Source organism: Lathyrus oleraceus, chromosome 1 (assembly GCF_024323335.1).
Source record: "Lathyrus oleraceus cultivar Zhongwan6 chromosome 1, CAAS_Psat_ZW6_1.0, whole genome shotgun sequence".
NCBI lineage: Eukaryota > Viridiplantae > Streptophyta > Magnoliopsida > Fabales > Fabaceae > Lathyrus > Lathyrus oleraceus.
In genome coordinates this window covers 81989011-82009460 of record NC_066579.1, presented here as the reverse complement: position 1 = coordinate 82009460, position 20450 = coordinate 81989011, and the positions used below count along the sequence as shown (strand labels likewise).

The 20450-nt window shown below is 39.9% G+C and overlaps 2 protein-coding genes and 1 non-coding gene across 3 annotated transcripts; 2 read left to right on the top strand and 1 right to left on the bottom strand.

Moving 5' to 3' along the window:
- Positions 1-6578: 6578 nt before the first annotated feature.
- Positions 6579-6685, bottom strand: LOC127116157 (small nucleolar RNA R71). The gene has a single exon (XR_007801136.1). It is a non-coding gene; the product is annotated as a small nucleolar RNA R71 (small nucleolar RNA).
- An 880-nt stretch (positions 6686-7565) lies between these two features.
- On the top strand, positions 7566-8126 carry LOC127092691 (uncharacterized). Its single transcript, XM_051031572.1, has one exon. It carries the CDS (start codon positions 7566-7568, stop codon positions 8124-8126), a length of 561 nt encoding a protein of 186 aa, XP_050887529.1.
- A 648-nt stretch (positions 8127-8774) lies between these two features.
- LOC127092678 (uncharacterized) lies at positions 8775-9210 on the top strand. The gene is made up of 2 exons (XM_051031562.1): positions 8775-8981; positions 9067-9210. The coding sequence occupies exons 1-2, from the start codon at positions 8775-8777 to the stop codon at positions 9208-9210; spliced, it is 351 nt and encodes a 116-aa protein (XP_050887519.1).
- The last annotated feature ends 11240 nt before the right edge of the window (positions 9211-20450 follow it).

The window sequence follows — 20450 nt, the reverse complement described above, 5'->3', positions numbered from 1 at the left end:
TAACAAAAGTTTAATAGAACAAACTTATTGAGGAATATTGGAACATCAATGGGTAAGACTTGTTTAGGAGATATCACCAACAAAAGGTTGAAAAAAAAGATTCATTGACTAACATTATCCTTATCAACAAAAGGTTGAAGGGAAATATTTACTAAAAGGTATAATTTCCATCAACAAAGGGTTAAAGAGAAATATGTAATAAAATATATGATTTCTATCTACAAAAGGTTGAATGAAGAAACTCACTAGGGAACGCTAAATGAGAAAATAATGCATAGTAGAAATTCACTCAGAGGAATTTTTGACTTGGCTGAGGATAACATCCTCATCAACAAAAGGTTGAAGAAATAATTCACCGGGGAACACCCAATGAGAAAATAATGCAGGGTAGGAACTCACTCAGAGAAATACGACTGACTAGGCTGAGGATTGACTTAGATACTTATGATTGACCCTAGATCCTAATTTGTGTTATGTTATGCATGTTCGAATTTTGTATGGTACTCCATTTTGGATGGAAATACCATGCATGAACTTAGGCGTGAGATGTATGCAGGGAGGAAACTGATTGATTGAGTTTTTTATTTATGAAACTTCTCGTTTCAGCGGAAATGTTATGCATGAAATGATGCATATGATACATGTAGGGACGTAGATGATGGTTGGTGTTTTTTTTGTGAATTTGGGCTCCTTTTCTTCATGGTAAGTTTTTAGGGTATGAATGTCAATTGTATTTGGATTTTATGAAAGTACTAGCAGGGTGGACTTTTATTTTGGGGGACCAATAGGGATTGGTAAGTTGAGTGGATTTGACTTCTTGACACTAAGAATTTGATGATGATATGATCAGTAAGAAGATATGGATTGCCCTTGGTACCCCAAGTTAGGTCAGTTGCTAAAAAGATGCGTCTGAGCGAGTTCTAGAGGGAATTGACTGTTTGATCTGAATGAGCCATAACGATCTGCAAATGATTTTACGTCTTCATGCGACGAGGGCATTATCGGAAACTTTCGATCTTCCTTTAGACATTTCAAAAATAAAAAACAACTTACTATTGTTTTCAAATGCTTTTGTTATTGACCAACGCCTTAATGCAATTTTTATAAAAAAATAAAGACATTTTGCAAACAAGCAAATAAAGTAAAAACAATTTGGCACATTTTGATGAGAAAATTCTATTTTGTTAATTTGACTCGTAAATGGGTAATAGTACATAAGGATGTAATTTCTTGAAGAGGTAATCGTTATGCAAGAAAAGTAAAATGGTTGTGGGAACTGTAAAGTTTCCATTGGGTTTCAACGCTGCTATAGTCATTATGTCTCTGAAGATCTCAACATCTTGCTTTTGAGGAGAGCGGTTGGATTGATTCATCTCTTCTAGAGACTTCCATGGTAACGTGGGTTCATAAACTGAAGTCTTTGCCTTGGAAAAAATCCCTAACTTTTGCATGTACTGCCCTTTCGGGTTTTCATCCCACCAGGATACCCATTTTTACCTAAGTCGCCCTTTTAGGTTTTCGACTTAGCGGGTCAAATTTATTTATTTTATCCCAAATTTTTTCCTAGACCTCCTTTCAGGTTTTCAGTCCACCGGGATATCCATTTTTTCCTAAGTCGCCTTCTTAGGTGTTCGACTTAGCATGCTTTTGTATTCCACTATTTTAGGCAAAGTATCTTTTGACTGCGCCAGAATTCACAGGGAGTGGCAAGTCGTCACCATCCATAGTTGTAAGGATCATAGTGCATCCCGAAAAGGCTATTACCACATCAAAATGCCCTTCGTAATTTGGTGTCCACTTTCCCTTGGAATCCTTGTGGATCGGCAGGATCTTCTTTAGCACCAGGTCGCCTTGTTGGAATGCTCGAGGGTGAACCTTCGTGTTAAATTCCTTTTTAAGATGCCTCGGATAGAGCGGACCAATGCATAACGATGTCATACGCTTCTCCCTTATAAGGTTGTGCTAATATAACCTTGTTCGAACCCATTATTCCTCATCTAGCTTAGCTTCCATTAGGACTCCCAACGAGGGGATTTCAATTTCTACTTGAAGGACTGCTTTCATGCCATAGACTAATGAGTAATGGGTTGCCCCTGTTGAAGTGCATACTGATGTTCGATAGTCATGCTACACAAAATGTAGCATTTTTTTGTCAATCCTTATATGTGATCACCACTTTCTGGATGATCTTCTTGATATTTTTGTTTGCTACTTCAACGTCGTCGTTCATCTTACATCGGTATGGTGATGAGTTTTGGTGTTCAATTTTAAAGTTTTCACATAACTCTTTCATCATTTTGTTGTTTAGGTTATATCCATTTTCAATGATGATTTTTTTGGGAACCCCGTAACGACATATAATATTGTTCTTCAAAAAGAGAGTAACCATGTGTTTAGTGACATTGGCATAAGATGTAACTTCAACCCATTTGGTGAAGTAGTCTATGACAATAATATAAATAGATATCCATTTGAAGCTTTCGGGTCAATCATCCTGATCATGTCTAATCCCCACATGGAGAAAGGATAATATGTTATCAGGACGTTTAGTGGAGTAGGTGGCACATTAACCTTTTCAACATATATTTGGATTTTGTGGCATGTCTTGTTGTAATGGTAGCAATAAGTTTCCATTGTTAACCAATAGTAGTATGCCCTCATGATTTTCTTTGCCATCGCATGTCCTTTTGCATGGGTGCCAAAGGACCCTTCATGGATTTCCTTTATGAGCATGTTTGCTTTGTATCTATCTGTGCATATGAGCAGAACCATGTCATAATTCTTCTTATAGAGTATGTCTCCATTCAGGAAGAACATCAATGCTAGCCTCCTCAGAGTGCTCTTATCTATGCTTAAAGCATCTGTTGGATATTCCTATTTCTCGAGATAGTGTTTGATATCATAAACCAGGGTTTGTCATCTGATTCTTATGTCGTTGTTAAATAATGAGCAAGTTCATTGAAACGCCTGACTTCAATAAAAGCCTGATGGTTGGTCCATATTAATTTGTACATAGATGTTAGAGTTTCTGGAGTATTCTTCATCTGATGTTATTCTCGAGGAATATGGGAGAAGGTGATCTTGTCAAATTTTGGGAGTAATTTCAACATGTAATCCCAATACAGAATTAGGTTTGGATGTCTTGTTTATCAATCACCACTGATTTCATGTATCACTATAGCAGAGTCTCCATTTACTTCAAGTACTTTGATCCTCAAGTCAATAGCCATTTCTAGTCCCAATATGCATGCTCCATTTTTTGCAATGCTATTTGTGAAATCAAAACAGAGTTTAGCTATGAACGACAAGTGAAAATTCTTGGGAGACACCAGTATTGCCCCAATACCATGGCCCGTAGAATTTGAAGAACCATTTAATATAAGAGTTTATCGCTCCCCTAGTTCGGGTCCTTCATTTGGATCTGGGAATTTTATAATCTTGTATGAACATGATATCCTGTTCTTAGCTTTTGTTTGATAGGAGGACATTCTTCCTTAAGTGACAGCTTGTGCACAAAGATATATGTATCCAACCTAGGCATATCTTGATATGACCAAGTGAATATGTCTGCATACTCATGAAGGAGCTCTGTTAGAGTTTTTCTTTCAACATCTTGAAAGGTGGTTCCTATCTTCACTTTTTTCTTATTTTCCTCAGTTTTAAGATTGATAACTTCAACATCCTCCTGGTGCGGCTAAATGATCTTTTCTTCCTGTCTGAGTACTTTGGCTAACTCTTCAGGGAATTGACAATCTTCCTCGCTTTCTTTTTCAACTTGGTTGATCGTACAATCAAATTCATATGGGACCATAGCAGCATTGTTATCAATAGTCTCAGTGGTGTTTCTGCATGTTATGATATTATGCAGTTTTTAGAATGTGTGTGTGTAAAACATTGTCATTTATTTCATAAAGGAAAGTGACAAATAAAAAGGAACACAATTGAATGCAAACTGTCATTTTATTTATGATAATCAAAGTTTAAAATAATGGGGCCCATACACACATGCCATTATGCCTTGGACAAAGCATAGGATTTTGATAAAACAATAAAATTACATTTGAATGTGAAATAATTAGGGGATCTCAATAGCCTTCCAATTCTTCAACTTTTCATATGGCGTTGCTTGGTGTATCCAACTAGATGTTGCCTTTTTGTATGCCTTTTCATCGATCATGGCAACTTGATTACTAAAGATGTGGCTTGCACTTATGAATGTTTCTTCCACCAGAGGAATTTGCCCCTTGATTACTTGATCATCTATTCCATCTAAGGATGGTTGGTATCCTAGCCCAAACTGATCCTTCTTTTTGTGAGCTTCCACAAGCTTGCCCTAGCCTTGGACGTTACCAGCTTTCACAATGGCTTTGGCTCCTTGCCAAGAGGCTATTAATGGTTCATGATAACACAGAAACACACTATGTATTTGACTCGGATTGCACATGCTTATTAGGTTTTTATTGTCATTTTCTTATGTTATGTTTGATTTTTGTTCTATTTTCAGGTACTTTGCCCTACAAGATCCTTTTGTGAAGAAACGAAGCCAAACGAGCAAGAAATAGAAGTTTTTATGGAAAATTGTACACATGGCGTCCAGCATGGCGACCGCCAAGGGGGGTGCCATGACGAGTAAGCTGTCAACCGATGGTAACTGCCACGTTACCATGATCCTTTCATTTTGTTCACATGGTGGGCGCCATGGTGAGGATGGCGGGCGCCATCTTTGTTGTCTCGTTCCCACTAAGGGTAGTTGGAGGGCAGCTTTGTCTTTTTCTAGCTTCTCAAAATCTTTATAAATAGGCATCTTCATTTCACTCAAAAGGCATCCAACTTAGTTTACAACACTAAGCCTAAAGTTTACCTTTGTAAAAGCAATAATTCATCACATCGGAGGGTTATCTCACTTAAGTTGTAGTTAGGTTGGAGCACTGTACAAACAATTTTGCCGCCATTTTACTTTCCAGTCAACTTTTACTTTCCAGTCAAGTTTACTTTCCAGTGTACCAGATTAAAGTCTCCGATTTGGAGCAGGTTTCTTATTCAAGTTTATTTGCATTTATGTTTTATTTATCTTGCATGCTTTACTTTATTTACTTGTGTGTCTTGCTTTTACCTACTTGTTTATTAACTTGCACATTTTATTTGCCTGTTCTTTTAAACATGATTAATTCTGCTATGTTGATTTCTATTTCCATGTCTAGCTAAATCTTTAAAGGTTAGGATGTAAGGATCGTCGTTAAGATGATACTCCATAATTTGCATCTATAGAAATGCTTTAGGGGCTGTTTTGATTTTAACACAAGTTTCCATTACTTATTTTGATCGGTAACTACGAAAGTAGAGCCGAGAAATAGTTGGGTAAGATCGAAATCCGTCTAACTCTTAAAGATAAACTTGGTTAGTTTTCACTGGTTAAAAGTAGCGAAAGCACTCTGTCCGATAAACTAGGAATTTTTAACACTATTAGAAAACGATTTTGAAACTATTTTCGGACGCGTTTGTAGGTTTAAAATCCGGATCCTTAAGAGAAATCCATGGATCTCTTTTAAGTTAAAATTTCCAAATAAAAATCAATTTTTAACTAAGTAAAGAATTAAATTTCTTAAAAATAGGTTTACTACTTTAACGCAACAAGCACCCTTCATAAGTGACGATGAAGGGAATTAATTAGAGAGTAAACTCGGTTCTGAATACGCGAAAGCGACAGTTCCTGTTAAATTGATTCTTCTCAAAGTAGAAAATATCTCCCCATAAGTTGTTCTATTTAGAAACAATTGGAGTATTTCCTAATTAATGTGAATCACATCCGAGCCTGCATTTTTTATCTGAATTTATTTACTTCATTATTTCCTTTTCTGTGTACGTGAATTTACTTATTTGATTTGCCTTAGATAAACACCGTAACAATACAAACCGATAGATTGATAATTTGGTCTCTATAGGAACAATAATCTTTTGTATTACTTTGACGTCTTCCGTATACTTGCGGATAGCAAACCACACCATCAAGTTTTTGGCGTCATTGTCGGGGACCAATTACCTCAAATTTTCGTACCCTGTTGTTACACCATCTAGACTAAGGCCCTATTAGCCGGTAAATGCGAAAAACTCGCAGTACGGGAAATTTAGACGATCCAATAGCAGAACCAGAGAGATGCGCTCACGCATGTCGTTTTCTCCAAAGAATTAGGAGATAAATGGCCGATCAAAACCAAAGACCACTTAAGGAATCCGCCCAGCCTTCTAACGAAGAACCCAGTTCTAGTATAGTAAACCCGGCTATTCCTGCTAATAATTTCGAATTAAAACCCTCTTTATTACAACTAGTACAACAAAACCAATTTGCGGGTCTCACTACAGAGAACCCAAATCAGCATTTAAAAGTTTTTATCCAATTAGCTGATACGTTCAAGACCAACAGTGCTTCGCCTGAGGCAATTTGTCTAAGAATATTCCCATTTTCCCTCATAGATAGAGCACGGTTTTGGTTAGATTCCCTTCCGGATAATTCGATAACTACTTGGGAAGACCTCAGGAGAGTGTTCCTTGCAAGATATTTTCCCCCGAGTAAGGTCGCTGTCCTTCGAAACTAAATAACCAGATTCACTCAAAATCAAGGTGAATCACTTTTTGAAGCTTGGGAAAGATACAAAGAACTACTAAGAGCTTGTCCACACCATGGCCTAGAACAATGGCTAATTATTTACACCTTTTATAATGGACTTCACTATAACACAAAGATGTCCATCGACGCTGCCGCCGGTGGTGCTCTGATGAACAAACCTTACCCCGACTCTTGCGCTCTCATCGAAGATATGGCACAAAACCATTACCAATGGGAGTCAGAATGAGCATCAGTGGAGAAAAGGGAGACCAAAGGAGGAATACATGAGGTAAATTTTATGGAGATGATGAAAGCTAAAATGGACGCTTTATCCCTGAAGGTTGAACACATGTCTGCAAATCCTATAGCTGCAGTAGCTGTAGATTGTGAAATTTGTGGAACCAAAGGACATCTTGCACCAGAATGCAACCTGTTAACTGAATCAAACTCATACCAGGTCAATTATGCTCAAGGAAACCCGTTTTTGAACACTTACAACCCTGGATGGAGGAATCACACAAACTTCTCTTATAAAAACAATAACCCTATTCAAAGCTCTACACCTCAAAGACCACCAGGTTTTCAAGCTCAAAAACCAATCCAACATATGCAGGTCTTTCCTCAAAAGCCAAACCTTGAGAAAGTCATGGAGAACTTCATTTTGGCCCAAACTCAGCAAAACAAAGAGCTCCTAAACCAAGATATTCATGTAAATGTATTGATCAAACAATTGGGAACTAAGGTTGATTTGATAATCACTCACAATAACATGCTTAAAACCTAAATCTCACAAATAGCACAACAACAAGCCCCCCAGGCCACACCTGGAGGGCAATTTCCTAGACAACCTCGACCTAACCCCCGAGGGCAAGCTAACATTGTTACCCTACGAAGTAGGACCACTTATGACGAACTTGTAAAACCAGCCTTGAGTGGATCAGAGGCTTCTAAGAAAAATGTTATGTCTACAGATGAAGTAGAGGAACTAGAGGGACAAAAAGACCAGGAAGTGAAAGATAAGGGAGAAGATAAAGATAAAGTTTATGTTCCACCCTCTCCTTATAAACCACCAATTCCATACCCGCAAAGACTTAAACAGACCAAAATTGATAACCAATATAAAAAGTTTATAAAGGTGATCGAGAAAATCCACGTAGAAATCCCATTCACCGAAGTCATCACCCAGATACCATCTTATGCTAAATTCCTTAAAGACATCTTGACCAACAAACGTAGGCTTGATGATCCCAAACCTTTAGAGTGCCACTCCATTGCTAATAATAAACTTGCTAAGAATGAGAAAGATCCCGGAAGATTTTCCATACCTTGTATTTTAGGGAATCATGTTATAGACAAAGCATTCCTAAACTTGGGAGCAAGCGTAAGCTTAATGCCTTCAGCAGTCTCTATAAGGTTAAACCTAGGAGATTTGCAACCGACAAAGATGTCTCTTCAGTTAGCCTATAGATCTGTAAAATATCCAATAGGCATATTAGAAGACATTCCAGTTAGAATCGGCTAACTTTATATTCCAACAGATTTCGTGGTAATGGACATTAAAGAAGACGACGAAATCCCAATCCTCCTTGGTAGACCTTTCTTATCAACAGCGGGAGCCGTAATAGATGTTAAAAGAGGAAAATTAACTGTTGAAATAGGTGATGAAAAGATAGAATTTATACTTTCCAAATTCCTAATGGCACCAGTCATAGAAGACTTATGTTATGCAATCGATATCATTGATGAATGCATAAGGGAGCTAGATCAAGGAGGATCTTCCGAGACAATGAAATTTCCCTCGACTCCCATAAGAGAAGATGGAGGATTTGGAATGCAGCCTTACATGGATGACAACCTTTATGAATGCTTAGCACTTACCCCGAACCATATGTCATGTCCTAAGAAACCATCTATAGAACTTAAGGAACTACCCAAGAATCTAAGATATGAGTTTTTAGATGAAGAACTAAATCGCCCCGTTATAGTGAGCACCACCTTGAATGAAGATGAAATGAATCAACTTTTAGATATCTTGCGAAGGTATCCCTAAGCTTTAGGATATAGCATATATGATCTCAAAGGGATAAGCCCATCCATGTGCATGCACCGGATCTTGCTGGAGGAAGATTTTGAACCTTCCAAAGAACATCAACGAAGGATAAACCCTATAATGAGCGATGTGGTTAAGAAAGAAGTACTAAAACTACTAGAGGCTGGTATAATTTATCAAATTTCAGATAGTAAGTGGGTGAGCCCTATACATGTGGTACCTAAAAAAGGAGGTGTCACAGTTGTGGAAAATGAGAAAGGCGAGCATGTAGCTAAGCGTGTGGAAAACGGTTGGCGTTTGTGCATCGATTACAGAAAACTAAATAAGGTAACTAGGAAAGATAATTTCCCTCTCCCATTCATATATCAAATACTTGAACGTCTAGCTAGACACTCTTACTTTTTCTATTTAGATGGATACTCGGGATTTTTCCAAATTCCGATTCACCCCGAAGACCAAGAGAAAACAACCTTTACATGCCCTTACTGAGCATTTTCTTATAGACGAATGCCATTCGGACTTTGCAATGCCCCATCTACCTTCTAACGTTGTATGATGTCAATATTCCCAGATTTCCTCGATGAGATTAAGGAAGTTTTTATGGACGATTTCTCGGTATGCGAATTCAGTTTTGAAAACTATCTAGCTAACCTTGAGAAAATTCTAGAAAGATGCGTGGAAGCAAACCTTGTGCTAAACTAGGAAAAATGTCACTTTATGGTTACCGAAGGAATAGTATTAGGACACATAGTCTCTGAAAAAGGCATTGAGGTTGATAAAACCAAAATAGAGGTTATAGAAAACCTCAAACCACCTAAGACCATTAAGGAAGTCCGAAGCTTTCTTGGACATGTCGGTTTCTATCGACGCTTTGTTAAAAACTTCTCTAGAATAACCAAACCTCTGACTAGCCTTCTAATGAAATATGTCGAGTTTATTTTCGACGAAAAATGTATTGTAGCGTTCAACCTTTTGAAACAAGCACTAATTTCCGCACCTATTATGCAACCTCCAGATTGGAACCAACCTTTCGAAATCATGTGTGATGCTAGAGATTACGCTGTTGGTGTTGTTCTAGGGAAAATAAAAGACAAGAAATTACATGTAATTTACTATGCTAGTAGAACCCTGGATTCCACCCAACTTAACTATGCAACAACCGAGAAAGAACTTTTCGCTGTTGTTTTTGCTATTGATAAATTTCGATCTTATCTGGTCGGAGCTAAAATTATAGTTTATACAGATCATGCAGCTATTCGATGCCTGTTAAGCAAGAAAGACGCTAAACTTAGGTTACTTCAATGGGTCCTTTTACTACAAGAGTTTGGCCTGGATATTCGAGACAAGAAGGGCACGGAAAATGTAGTTGTTGACCACCTTTCTAGGCTTGAATATTTAAAACCAACCTAGTGCCTATAAATGACGATTTTACCTATGAAAGACTTATGGCTAAAATCGAAACCATTCAGGATGATGACACCGACTTTTCAATGGATTGGAACATTGAAAAAACTCTAGCAGTGACCAACATACCTTGGTACGCTGACTTTGTTAATTACCTAGCTGCTGATATCATACCCCCGACCTTAACTACCAACAGAAGAAGAAATTATTTAGTTATGTAAGATATTTTTATTCGAACGAACCACTCCTTCTCAAAAGAGGGACATACGAAATTTTTCATTGATGTGTCCCTGAAGAAGAAGTAGAAAACATCATTAAACATTGTCACTCCGCACCTTATGGTGGACATGCAGGCACATCTAAGACATGCGCTAAAATTCTCCAAGTTGGCCTTTATTGGCCAACATTATGGTGCGATGTTCATGCTTACATTGTCAGATGTGATTGATGCCAACGTATTGGGAACGTCTCAAGACGTGACGAAATTCCATTAAGAAATATCCAAGAAGTAGAAATTTTCGATGTTTGGGGGATTGATTTTATGGGACCATTTCCATCATCAATGGGAAATAAATATATCTTAGTAGTTGTTGACTACGTGTCTAAATGGATTGAGGCTATAGCCTCACCTACAAATGACACACGAGTAGTGATTAAGTTATTCAAAAATAACATATTCCCTAGATTTGGAGTACCGCGCCTTGTTATAAGTGACGGTGGATCATATTTCATATCCAAATTTTTTTATAAACTTTTAGATAAATATTGAGTAAAGCATAGAGTAGCAACACCATATCACCCACAGACTAGTGGACAAGTGAAAGTATCAAATAGGGAGATTAAGCAAATCCTAGAGAAAACAGTTTCAATATCTAGAAAAGATTGGTCTCAAAAGCTTAAAGAAGCATTATGGGCCTATAGAACCGCTTATAAAACCCCTATAGGAACCACCCCGTACCAATTAGTTTACGGAAAATCTTGTCACTTACCTTTTGAGCTAGAACACAAAGCCTATTGGGCCATTAAAACCCTAAATTTGGATTACCTGGCAGCTGGTGAAAAGCGCATTCTAGACATTCATAAATTAGAAGAACTACGTCGCAATGCTTATGAAAATGCCATAATATATAAAGAAAGAACTAAAGCGTGGCATGATAAGAGAACTATAAAAAAAGGATTTTAACATAGGCAATCCTGTTCTCCTTTTTAACTCCAGGTTGCAACTTTTTCCTAGTAAGCTGCGCTCAAGATGGACTAGACCTTACGAGGTCTCAAAGATCCTAAAGTCCGGAGCAGTTGAAATCAAGAACCACTCTTGTAATCCCTTCATAGTAAATGGGAAAAGGCTAAAGCACTACCAAGGAGGTGACGTCCCTACTAATTACTCTTGCCATACTCTGATTGATCCACCTATCCCTACTTCTCAAATATGAGTCTCTAATCATCAAGCTAAAGACGTTAAACAAGTGATGTGTGGGAGGCAACCCATGATTTTTCTCTATTTTCTCACTTTATTATTTTCTTTCATTGTTTTTATTCGATGTTTTATTTATGTACTTAACTGGACTAACCTTCATAATATTTATGTTTCAGGTTGCATGTCCCATGACTCTCCATAACATTCTCCACTAACCATATTTTTCAGGATGCAGAGTTTCGATGATATGCATGTTGTGTTCAGGGATGAAATTCAGAGAAAGAGATATGCGGTCCTATCTGAGCGTCCCATGTTACCCACTAGGTACTCTGGCCCTGATTTCATGGAAACCTTAGGTCTTGAGGCAAGTGTGAGGTACATATGCAATCAACTTCAATGGGGAGAATATATTGATGCCATGCATGTAACCTACAGGAACCTAACCCTGGAATTCTTAAGCTCCCTCAGCTATGAACCCTACATTGGAATCGGTTCTCAAAGAGGCTATATTAACTTTATATTGCTTGGAATTTAGTACACCTTCAATCATAAGGAGTTTACTGAGTTGCTTGGTTTTCAGTGTGGCCTTGATGTTATGCCTTAAATCCCTTTAGGCTGTTTTATGCAGGATGAGATAGACAAATTATGGAGTGACATCACTTGAGGATGGAGACCTGACCCTTCTACCCAGTTGTCCAACATAAGCCATAACCCAACCTTCTGATACTTCCAAATGATCCTAGTCCACACTTTCCTTGGAAAGAGTGATATTGATGCCCATATTAGTACTGAGGATATCCTTTTTCTATTTTGTATCACCCAGTCGTGCCCTGTAGCCTCTAGAAATTTTCTGACTAACAACCTTAACCTTACAGCCAAATCTTCTGAAGGACTTATTTATGTGGGAGGAATTGTGACACATATAGCATCTGCCCTAGGTCTTGACAGAAAATTAGTTCACCTAACATCGTACTATGGCTACACCCTGATGGATGTTACCTTCTATTTAGATTGTGGCCTGATGAGGAGAGCCTCTTTTAACCCGAACCAATATAAGCACCTGATCAATCATGAGACTATCCATTACTTTGCTTTACCTGATCCAACGAAGACTAATGTCCATGACAAAGCAAATTGGACATACGCCTTAAAAGGCCAGGATGAGACACCTGATGTACCCAGATCCCCTCCAGTACCAGAATATCATCCCTTGCCACATCAGATAGGACCATAGCGCTTTAAAATAATTTGGATCTGTAGAGACGAACGTTCACACTGAGCTTATTGAGTTGTGCAGAGAAGTGGCCATCCTTCGCCAGGAGATTACTGATCTTACCTTGCACTTAGAGGTGTCCGATGCTAGTAATGCCACTGAGGCTGATTGCATATACCAGGAAATCGACGATCTCCGTCGTCAGCTAGCAGAGGCACGAGATTCCAGTTGCACCGAGGAACCATAGACGCACTGAGGACTATGTTTTCCAGATTTTATCGCTTTATTTATTTCGCATATTCAGACATATATCTATATCTATTTCTAGATTTATTTTATTTCCGCATAGATTTGTTTTTCTCATTTTTTCCCTATGTTATTATCACATCATATAATATTATTTTTTATGTTTCTATTTAATTATATCATGCATGTACAAATACATGGAAGAAGAACATATTAGAAGTTGTTGTGCATACCCCCAAAATGAATCAAAGCAACCAAGCTGTAATACCCCAAAATTTACCCTTCATTTTTCCTAAAAAAAAAAAAAAAAAAACGAAAACGAAAAAAAAAAAAAAATTATTTAATTAATAAATTAAATAAATAAATAAATAAAATATAACAAATTATTTTGGACTTGGGTCTCCCTCATTTTAGCCCATTACCCACGAAAATCAGTCTATAAATACTGAAGTTTCAGTAGAGGAGTGACACTTGGAGTTACACTGGGAGATTCACTTGAGAAAAAGGGAGAGAAGCAAAAATACTCTGAGGTTTCCTTGGAACAAAACCCCGAGGAAAAAGATAGTGAGAGAAGAACTAACAGAGTTCAGAGCAGCCTCCAAACCCTGAAGGGAACTCAACTTGTAAACCTCACGGGTGCAACTCAATTTCAATCAAGCTCTCCAATCAGGTTTGCCCTATATCCATCATCTTTATGCCTTTTATTTGAATGCTCTAAATGTATGAGGTATTATGGGTGAATTTGATACCTTTTTTGTGAGCCTTTTTTGAATTTTGATGGAATTATTCATGTGGTTACATTTTGATTTAGGGGCAACTCTGGGTTACCCTATTTTGTTTATTCTAACCTGTCTTGTGTTTCCATGGCATTGTTTTCTCTTGATTTCATCCTGCTGCTCTAACCCTTTGTCGAGTTTTGTGAGGGCTCACATGGCTTTCGCAGAGACACTCGCGTGGTTTCCCACTTTATTTGTGGGATACCCCCTGGAGTTTTATTCTGATTATTCGTGTTGACTGATTTCCTTTGACGGTCCAGCTGGAGACATTTCAGGGTTTCTTGCCCCTTTAACTGCTATAGCTTCGGATCTTTATCCGTGTGGTAATTTTTTCCCTTTCTCATACTTTATCGCTTTCTTAGCTGGAAGACCTCGATAGGAGGCAATGTTTGAGCCCCTTGGTGGCATTTTACTTTGAGATACATGTTTTGTGTTTTGTATTCGTATCCCCACATGTAGCGCGGTTCCTTCGTCAAGGACTGCCTGTTTGCCCTCGAGCATCCCAAACCCTAAAACCCATAACACACGTTTACTCCTTCTACTACAGGCGAGTAAGTCTCCAAAGGTCGAGCATCCGGTAGATTGCGTAGTGACGTCGTTCATCCAAAACCCAATCCATAACCCCGTAGTTAGCCGAACTACGGCTTGCTCTGATTCTCATTCCAGATGAGATACGTAGGCATAAGACGCGATGTCTTAGCGAGCACACATCCCCCAACCCATAGGTCAGCCGAGCTACGAAGACTCTGATTCTCATATTCAGATGAGATACGTATGCAGTGGATGCGACATCCGCGCGAGTCATTTCTCTTAACCTTTCTAGTAAATAAACACATTAGATAAACTCACACCCTTTGGACGAAAACTACAAAAGTGGATCCCGTAGAGTACTACGGATGCGTAGGGGTGCTAATACCTTCCCTTCGCATAACCGACTCCCGAACCCAAGATTTGGTTGCGAGACCCTGTCTTGTCCTTTCCTTTTTTTCAGGTTTACTTCGAGCGTTTCCTTTCCCTCCGTTGGGATGAATAACGCACGGTGGCGACTCTTCTGTCTTTTTCTTTCGCCGGTTGTTTTTTTCGCGCACTGTATTTTTCAGGTTGCGACAGCTGGCGACTCTGCTGGGGATACTAAGAAGTTGACCTCTTGCTGGTCCATCTTCCCTAAGCGAGTCCCTCCTAGCTTTTGTAGTTTGTTTGTTTATTGGGTGTTCATGCTTTTGTACAGTTATTTATTTACCTGCTTTACCTTATTGCATTGTGTACATATCATTGTTGTATATGTTGGTTGGCTATGGCTGCTTGGTGATTTTTGTGAGATGAGTTCTATACCCGAACTCGAGTGCACTTAAGATAGGAGAATGGCATAGTCCTGTCAACTTGTGTGGAGTATTCCTTAGCGAGTTGACTTGCAAGCCCATTCACTTGGTGGAGGTCATGTTGAGATCAATAATGTCACATAAGTAAGTTGTGGTTAGACATTACTTGTTCCAATATAGACCTAAGAAGCCAAGGACCTTAGTTTACCAAACCCATCTTGGCCTATTCGTAGGACGTAGTGCGAAAGTCGTTCAAATGTAAGATTTGATACGATTGTTACGCGATACTACACTCATAAGAGTCTCTCTTGAGAATATTGTTGGAATACGAGTAGTCGTTCCTCTGATAATATCCGAAAGATGGGATTATGACTATGGGAACCTTTTGTAGAACATGTTTGGCAGGTTTAAACCTTAGTACACTCCTTTTGGGTGGTTCTTAACCTAAACTCCATGCTCGTGACTTGCGACAAACCCTTGATTCATGGTTGATCCGATCAGGTATCCTTAATATCAATGAAACTCGGGTATTGATAAGGTGTAAACCATAATCCGCCAAAATGGGTGGTTGATATTAAGGATAACATGATCCATCCCATGACCTTTGTTTGGTGTACTCTTAATTTCTCTCCAGACAGTGCAACCTGACAGACGTTCAAGCAGATACAGCAATCCTGATTCCCATGCCACTGCACTGCATTCACATCATCACATCATTTTGCATCACATAATCATTCACACATGTTTATCCATTTCTGTGGGGTTTATATCTTCCACTTGATTCTAGTTGGAATTTTCTTGGTTCTCATCAACGGCTTAGTCTTTTCTTACACTGTTTATCAAATGTGAGACTGGAATCAAGGGGGTAGAATACCTTTGGAATTGATAAACATGTCATTGCATTTGCATATTCATTAGCATGTCTTGCATAACAGGTACTGCCACAGGGGTGACCATTCCAGCTACAGCACCACTACAACAACAACAATCACAACGTCAACCAGCTCAGTATCAACAACAGCAGCAACCAGGTAACAGACCCGCTTATCAACAGAGGCAAAGGATGATGGACCGGCGTTTCGACACCCTTCCAATGTCGTACGCTCAGTTGCTTTCTAGTCTTCAACAACTACAACTTGTGCAATTGCGCACTCTGGCTCCTCCTATTGGTAGACTTCCAGTGGGTTACGACGCCAACGCTAGGTGTAGCTTCCACTCTGGGGCACCTGGCCACAATATTGAGAACTGCAAAGCTTTTAAGCACGTAGTTCAAGACCTCATAGATTCAAAGGCTATCGACCTTGCACCGGCTCCGAATGTCGTCAACAATCCCATGCCCCAGCATGGTGGTGCAAATGTTAATTTGGTAGAGGGAGAAGCCAAGTCCATTAAGGATGTGTTGAAGTTGAAGACTCCATTGTTGGATATCAAAGGATGCTTGCTGAAGGCCGATGTTTTCCCCGGTTGTGGGAAGGGTTGTTTGGATTGTGCTACTCAGAGTGGAGGTTGTTTGAAGCTACAGCAGGGTATCCAGGCCTTGCTCGACAAAGGTATCCTCCAGGTTGAAGATTTGTCTGTCCAAGAGTCTGGGGAAGGGGTTGAGGAAGAAGTGTTTGAAGATGCTACTGATGAATTTGCAGATGTTGTTCCTGTTAATTTTGTGATTCCCAATGAGGTCTCTGCGGTCAACAATGAAGATGGGGATAGTGATTGTGACATTGACAACTGGGTGCGTCCGAGGATCCCGGGTGAAGTCATCAACAATTGGTCTTCTGAAGAGATTATCCAAGTCACTCTTCTTGAAGAGTAATTTTCTTTGTTTATTCATGCATATCCAAGTCTTACGTTCCGCCCAGGGCGTAATGACTCATTGTAGGGCCCATCTATGTGACACTTGCATTTTTTATCATAAATAAAGGACGTCTTTTTGCATTCAAATATTTCGTTCCTTGTCTTTCTATTTTTGCAGTTTTTCAAAATAAAAAAAAAATGGCAATGTTTTGTTTAGTTTTCACTTCTTGTTCACACTCATAAGCACATACCATCACTCATGCAGATGCACAACACCGGATCCTATTGATAACGGTTCTGCTATGGCTCGCTTCGACTTTGAAAATCCAATCTTTCAAGCTGAAGAAGAGGATGATGAAGACTGTGAACTCCCTGAAGAACTTACCAGGTTATTAAAACAAGAGGAAAGGGTCATTCAACCGCATCAAGAGTCTGTTGAAGTGATTAATCTCGGCACCGAGGACGCCAAGAGAAAAATCAAGATAGGGGCTGTTTTGAGAGATGATGTGAAGAAAGGGCTGATTGAATTGCTGCAAGAATACGTTGACATCTTCGCCTGGTCTTATCAGGACATGCTTGGGCTGGACACAGACATCGTGGTACACTGCTTGCCTCTCAAAGAAGGTTGTCCTCCGGTCAAGCAGAAACTCAGAAGAACAAGACCAGAGATGGCTGTCAAGATAAAGGAAGAAGTACAAAAGCAGTTGGATGCAGGGTTTCTAGCAGTCACCAATTATCCGCCATGGGTTGCAAACATCGTCCCAGTACCTAAGAAGGATGGAAAGGTACGGATGTGTGTCGACTACCGGGATCTGAACAGAGCTAGCCCTAAAGATGATTTCCCATTACCTCACATCGACGTTTTGGTGGATAATACAGCTCAGTTCTCGGTATTCTCCTTCATGGATGGCTTTTATGGCTATAACCAAATCAAGATGGCACCAGAGGACATGGAAAAGACAACTTTCATAACCCCATGGGGCACCTTCTGCTACAAGGTGATGTCGTTTGGTCTGAAAAATGCCGGAGCAACATATCAACGAGCTATGGTAACTCTGTTCCATGATATGATTCATCATGAAATCGAGGTTTATGTGGATGATATGATTGCCAAATCTCAGACAGAAGAAGAACATTTGTTGAATTTGCAGAAACTGTTTGAGCGTTTGAGGAAATTCAAACTGAGACTTAATCCGAACAAGTGCACTTTCGGGGTGAGATCGGGAAAATTGCTGGGTTTTATCGTTAGCGGAAAAGGGATTGAGGTGGATCCCGATAAAGTAAAAGCGATACAGGAAATGCCTGAGCCAAGAACAGAGAAGCAAGTCCGTAGTTTCTTAGGGAGGTTGAACTACATTGCAAGGTTCATCTCTCACCTAACAACCACGTGTGAGCCAATTTTCAAATTGCTGAGGAAAGATCAGGCTATCAGGTGGAATGAAGATTGTCAAAGGGCTTTCGAGAAGATAAAAGAGTATCTACAGAAACCTCCGATCCTTATACCTCCAGTTCCTGGGAGACCTCTGATAATGTACCTATCAGTGACTGAGAACTCGATGGGGTGTGTATTGGGACAGCATGACGAGTCTGGTCGAAAAGAGCATGCCATATACTACCTTAGCAAAAAGTTTACCGACTGTGAAGTCAAATATTCGCAGCTTGAGAAAACTTGTTGTGCTTTGACCTGGGCTGCTCGCCGACTGAGACAGTATATGTTGAACCATACTACCTTGTTGATTTCTAAGATGGATCCAGTGAAGTACATCTTTGAGAAGCCGGCTCTCACCGGATGTGTTGCCCGTTGGCAGATGATTTTAACAGAGTATGATATTCAGTACACGTCATAAAAGGCCATCAAAGGGAGTATCCTGTCAGACTATCTTGCTCAGCAGCCGATTGATGATTATGAACCGATGAAGTTTGAATTCCTTGATGAAGACATCATGTTCCTCAAGATGAAAGACTGTGAAGAGCCAGTTGTTGAGGAGGGACCTGATCCAAACGAAAAGTGGACTTTGTTGTTTGATGGGGCTGTCAATGCTAGAGGTAGTGGAATTGGCGCTGTCATTACTACTCCGAAGGGTGCCCACATGCCTTTCACCGCTCGTTTGACTTTTGAGTGCACAAATAATGAAGCTGAGTACGAGGCCTGTATCTTGGGTATTGAGCAAGCCATTGATCTGAGAATCAAGACTCTGGACATCTTCGGAGATTCAGCTCTGGTGATCAATCAAGTAAATGGTGATTGGAATACTCTCCAACCCACTCTGGTCCCCTACAGAGATTACACGAGAAGACTGTTGACTTTCTTCACAACAGTAAAATTGTATCATATACCTCGTGATGAGAACCAAATGGCAGACGCGCTTGCTACTCTATCCTCCATGATCAAGGTAATTCGTTGGAACCATGCTCCCAGGATCGATGTGATGCGCCTTGACAGGGCCGCGCATGTGTTTGCTGCTGAACTGGTAGTCGATGACAAGCCCTGGTATCACGATATCAAGTGCTTTCTGAAGAATCAAGAGTACCCTGCAGGGGCATCCAACAATGACAGAAAGACTTTGAGAAGATTGGCAGGCAGTTTCTTCTTGAACAAAGACGATGTGTTGTATAAGAGGAACTTCGACATGGTTTTGCTCAGATGCGTGGACAGACACGAGGCGGACATGTTAATGCAGGAAGTTCATGAAGGTTCCTTCGGTACTCATGCCGGTGGACATGCAATGGCTAAGAAATTGTTGAGAGCGGGTTATTACTGGATGACCATGGAATCTGATTGTTTCAAATATGCTCGGAAGTGTCATAAATGCCAGATTTATGCTGATAAGGTGCATGTACCGCCGAATCCTCTGAATGTGATGTCTTCGCCGTGGCCGTTTGCCATGTGGGGCATTGATATGATTGGAAAGATTGAGCCGACTTCTTCCAATGGGCATCGCTTCATCCTTGTTGCCATCGACTATTTCACCAAGTGGGTCGAAGCAGCGTCGTTCGCGAATGTCACCAGGAATGTGGTTGCCCGTTTCATCAAGAAAGAAATCATTTGTCGCTATGGGATTCCCGAAAGAATCATTACTGATAATGGTTCTAATCTCAACAACAAAATGATGAAGGAGTTGTGTCAGAACTTCAACATTCAGCATCACAATTCTTCCCCCTATCGTCCTAAGATGAACGATGCTGTTGAGGCGGCAAATAAAAACATAAAGAAGATTATGCAGAAGATGGTCGTCACGTACAGAGATTGGCATGAGATGCTACCCTTCGCCTTGCATGGGTACCGCACTTCAGTACGTACATCGACCGGGGCAACCCCTTACTCCCTGGTGTATGGTATGGAAGCGGTCCTACCTGTTGAAGTGGAGATTCCTTCTCTAAGAGTCCTGTTGGATGTCAAGTTAGATGAAGCTGAATGGATTCGGACAAGGTTCAATGAGTTGAGTCTTATCGAAGAGAAGCGAATGGCAGCCATTTGTCATGGGCAGTTGTATCAGAGTCGGATGAAGAGAGCTTTTGATCAGAAGGTGCGTCCTCGTTGTTTCCAAGTCGGAGATTTAGTGTTGAAAAGGATCCTTCCTCCTCAGACAGATCACAGGGGCAAGTGGACTCCTAACTATGATGGACCGT

Bases quoted from the DNA above. Each gene is read 5' to 3' on its own strand.
- LOC127092691 (XM_051031572.1), top strand. From the start codon at position 7,566: ATGTCTACAGATGAAGTAGAGGAACTAGAGGGACAAAAAGACCAGGAA.
- LOC127092678 (XM_051031562.1), top strand. From the start codon at position 8,775: ATGAGCGATGTGGTTAAGAAAGAAGTACTAAAACTACTAGAGGCTGGT. The intron at 8,982-9,066 runs GTAACTAGGAAA...TTTTCTATTTAG, and splicing joins ATTACAGAAAACTAAATAAG to ATGGATACTCGGGATTTTTC.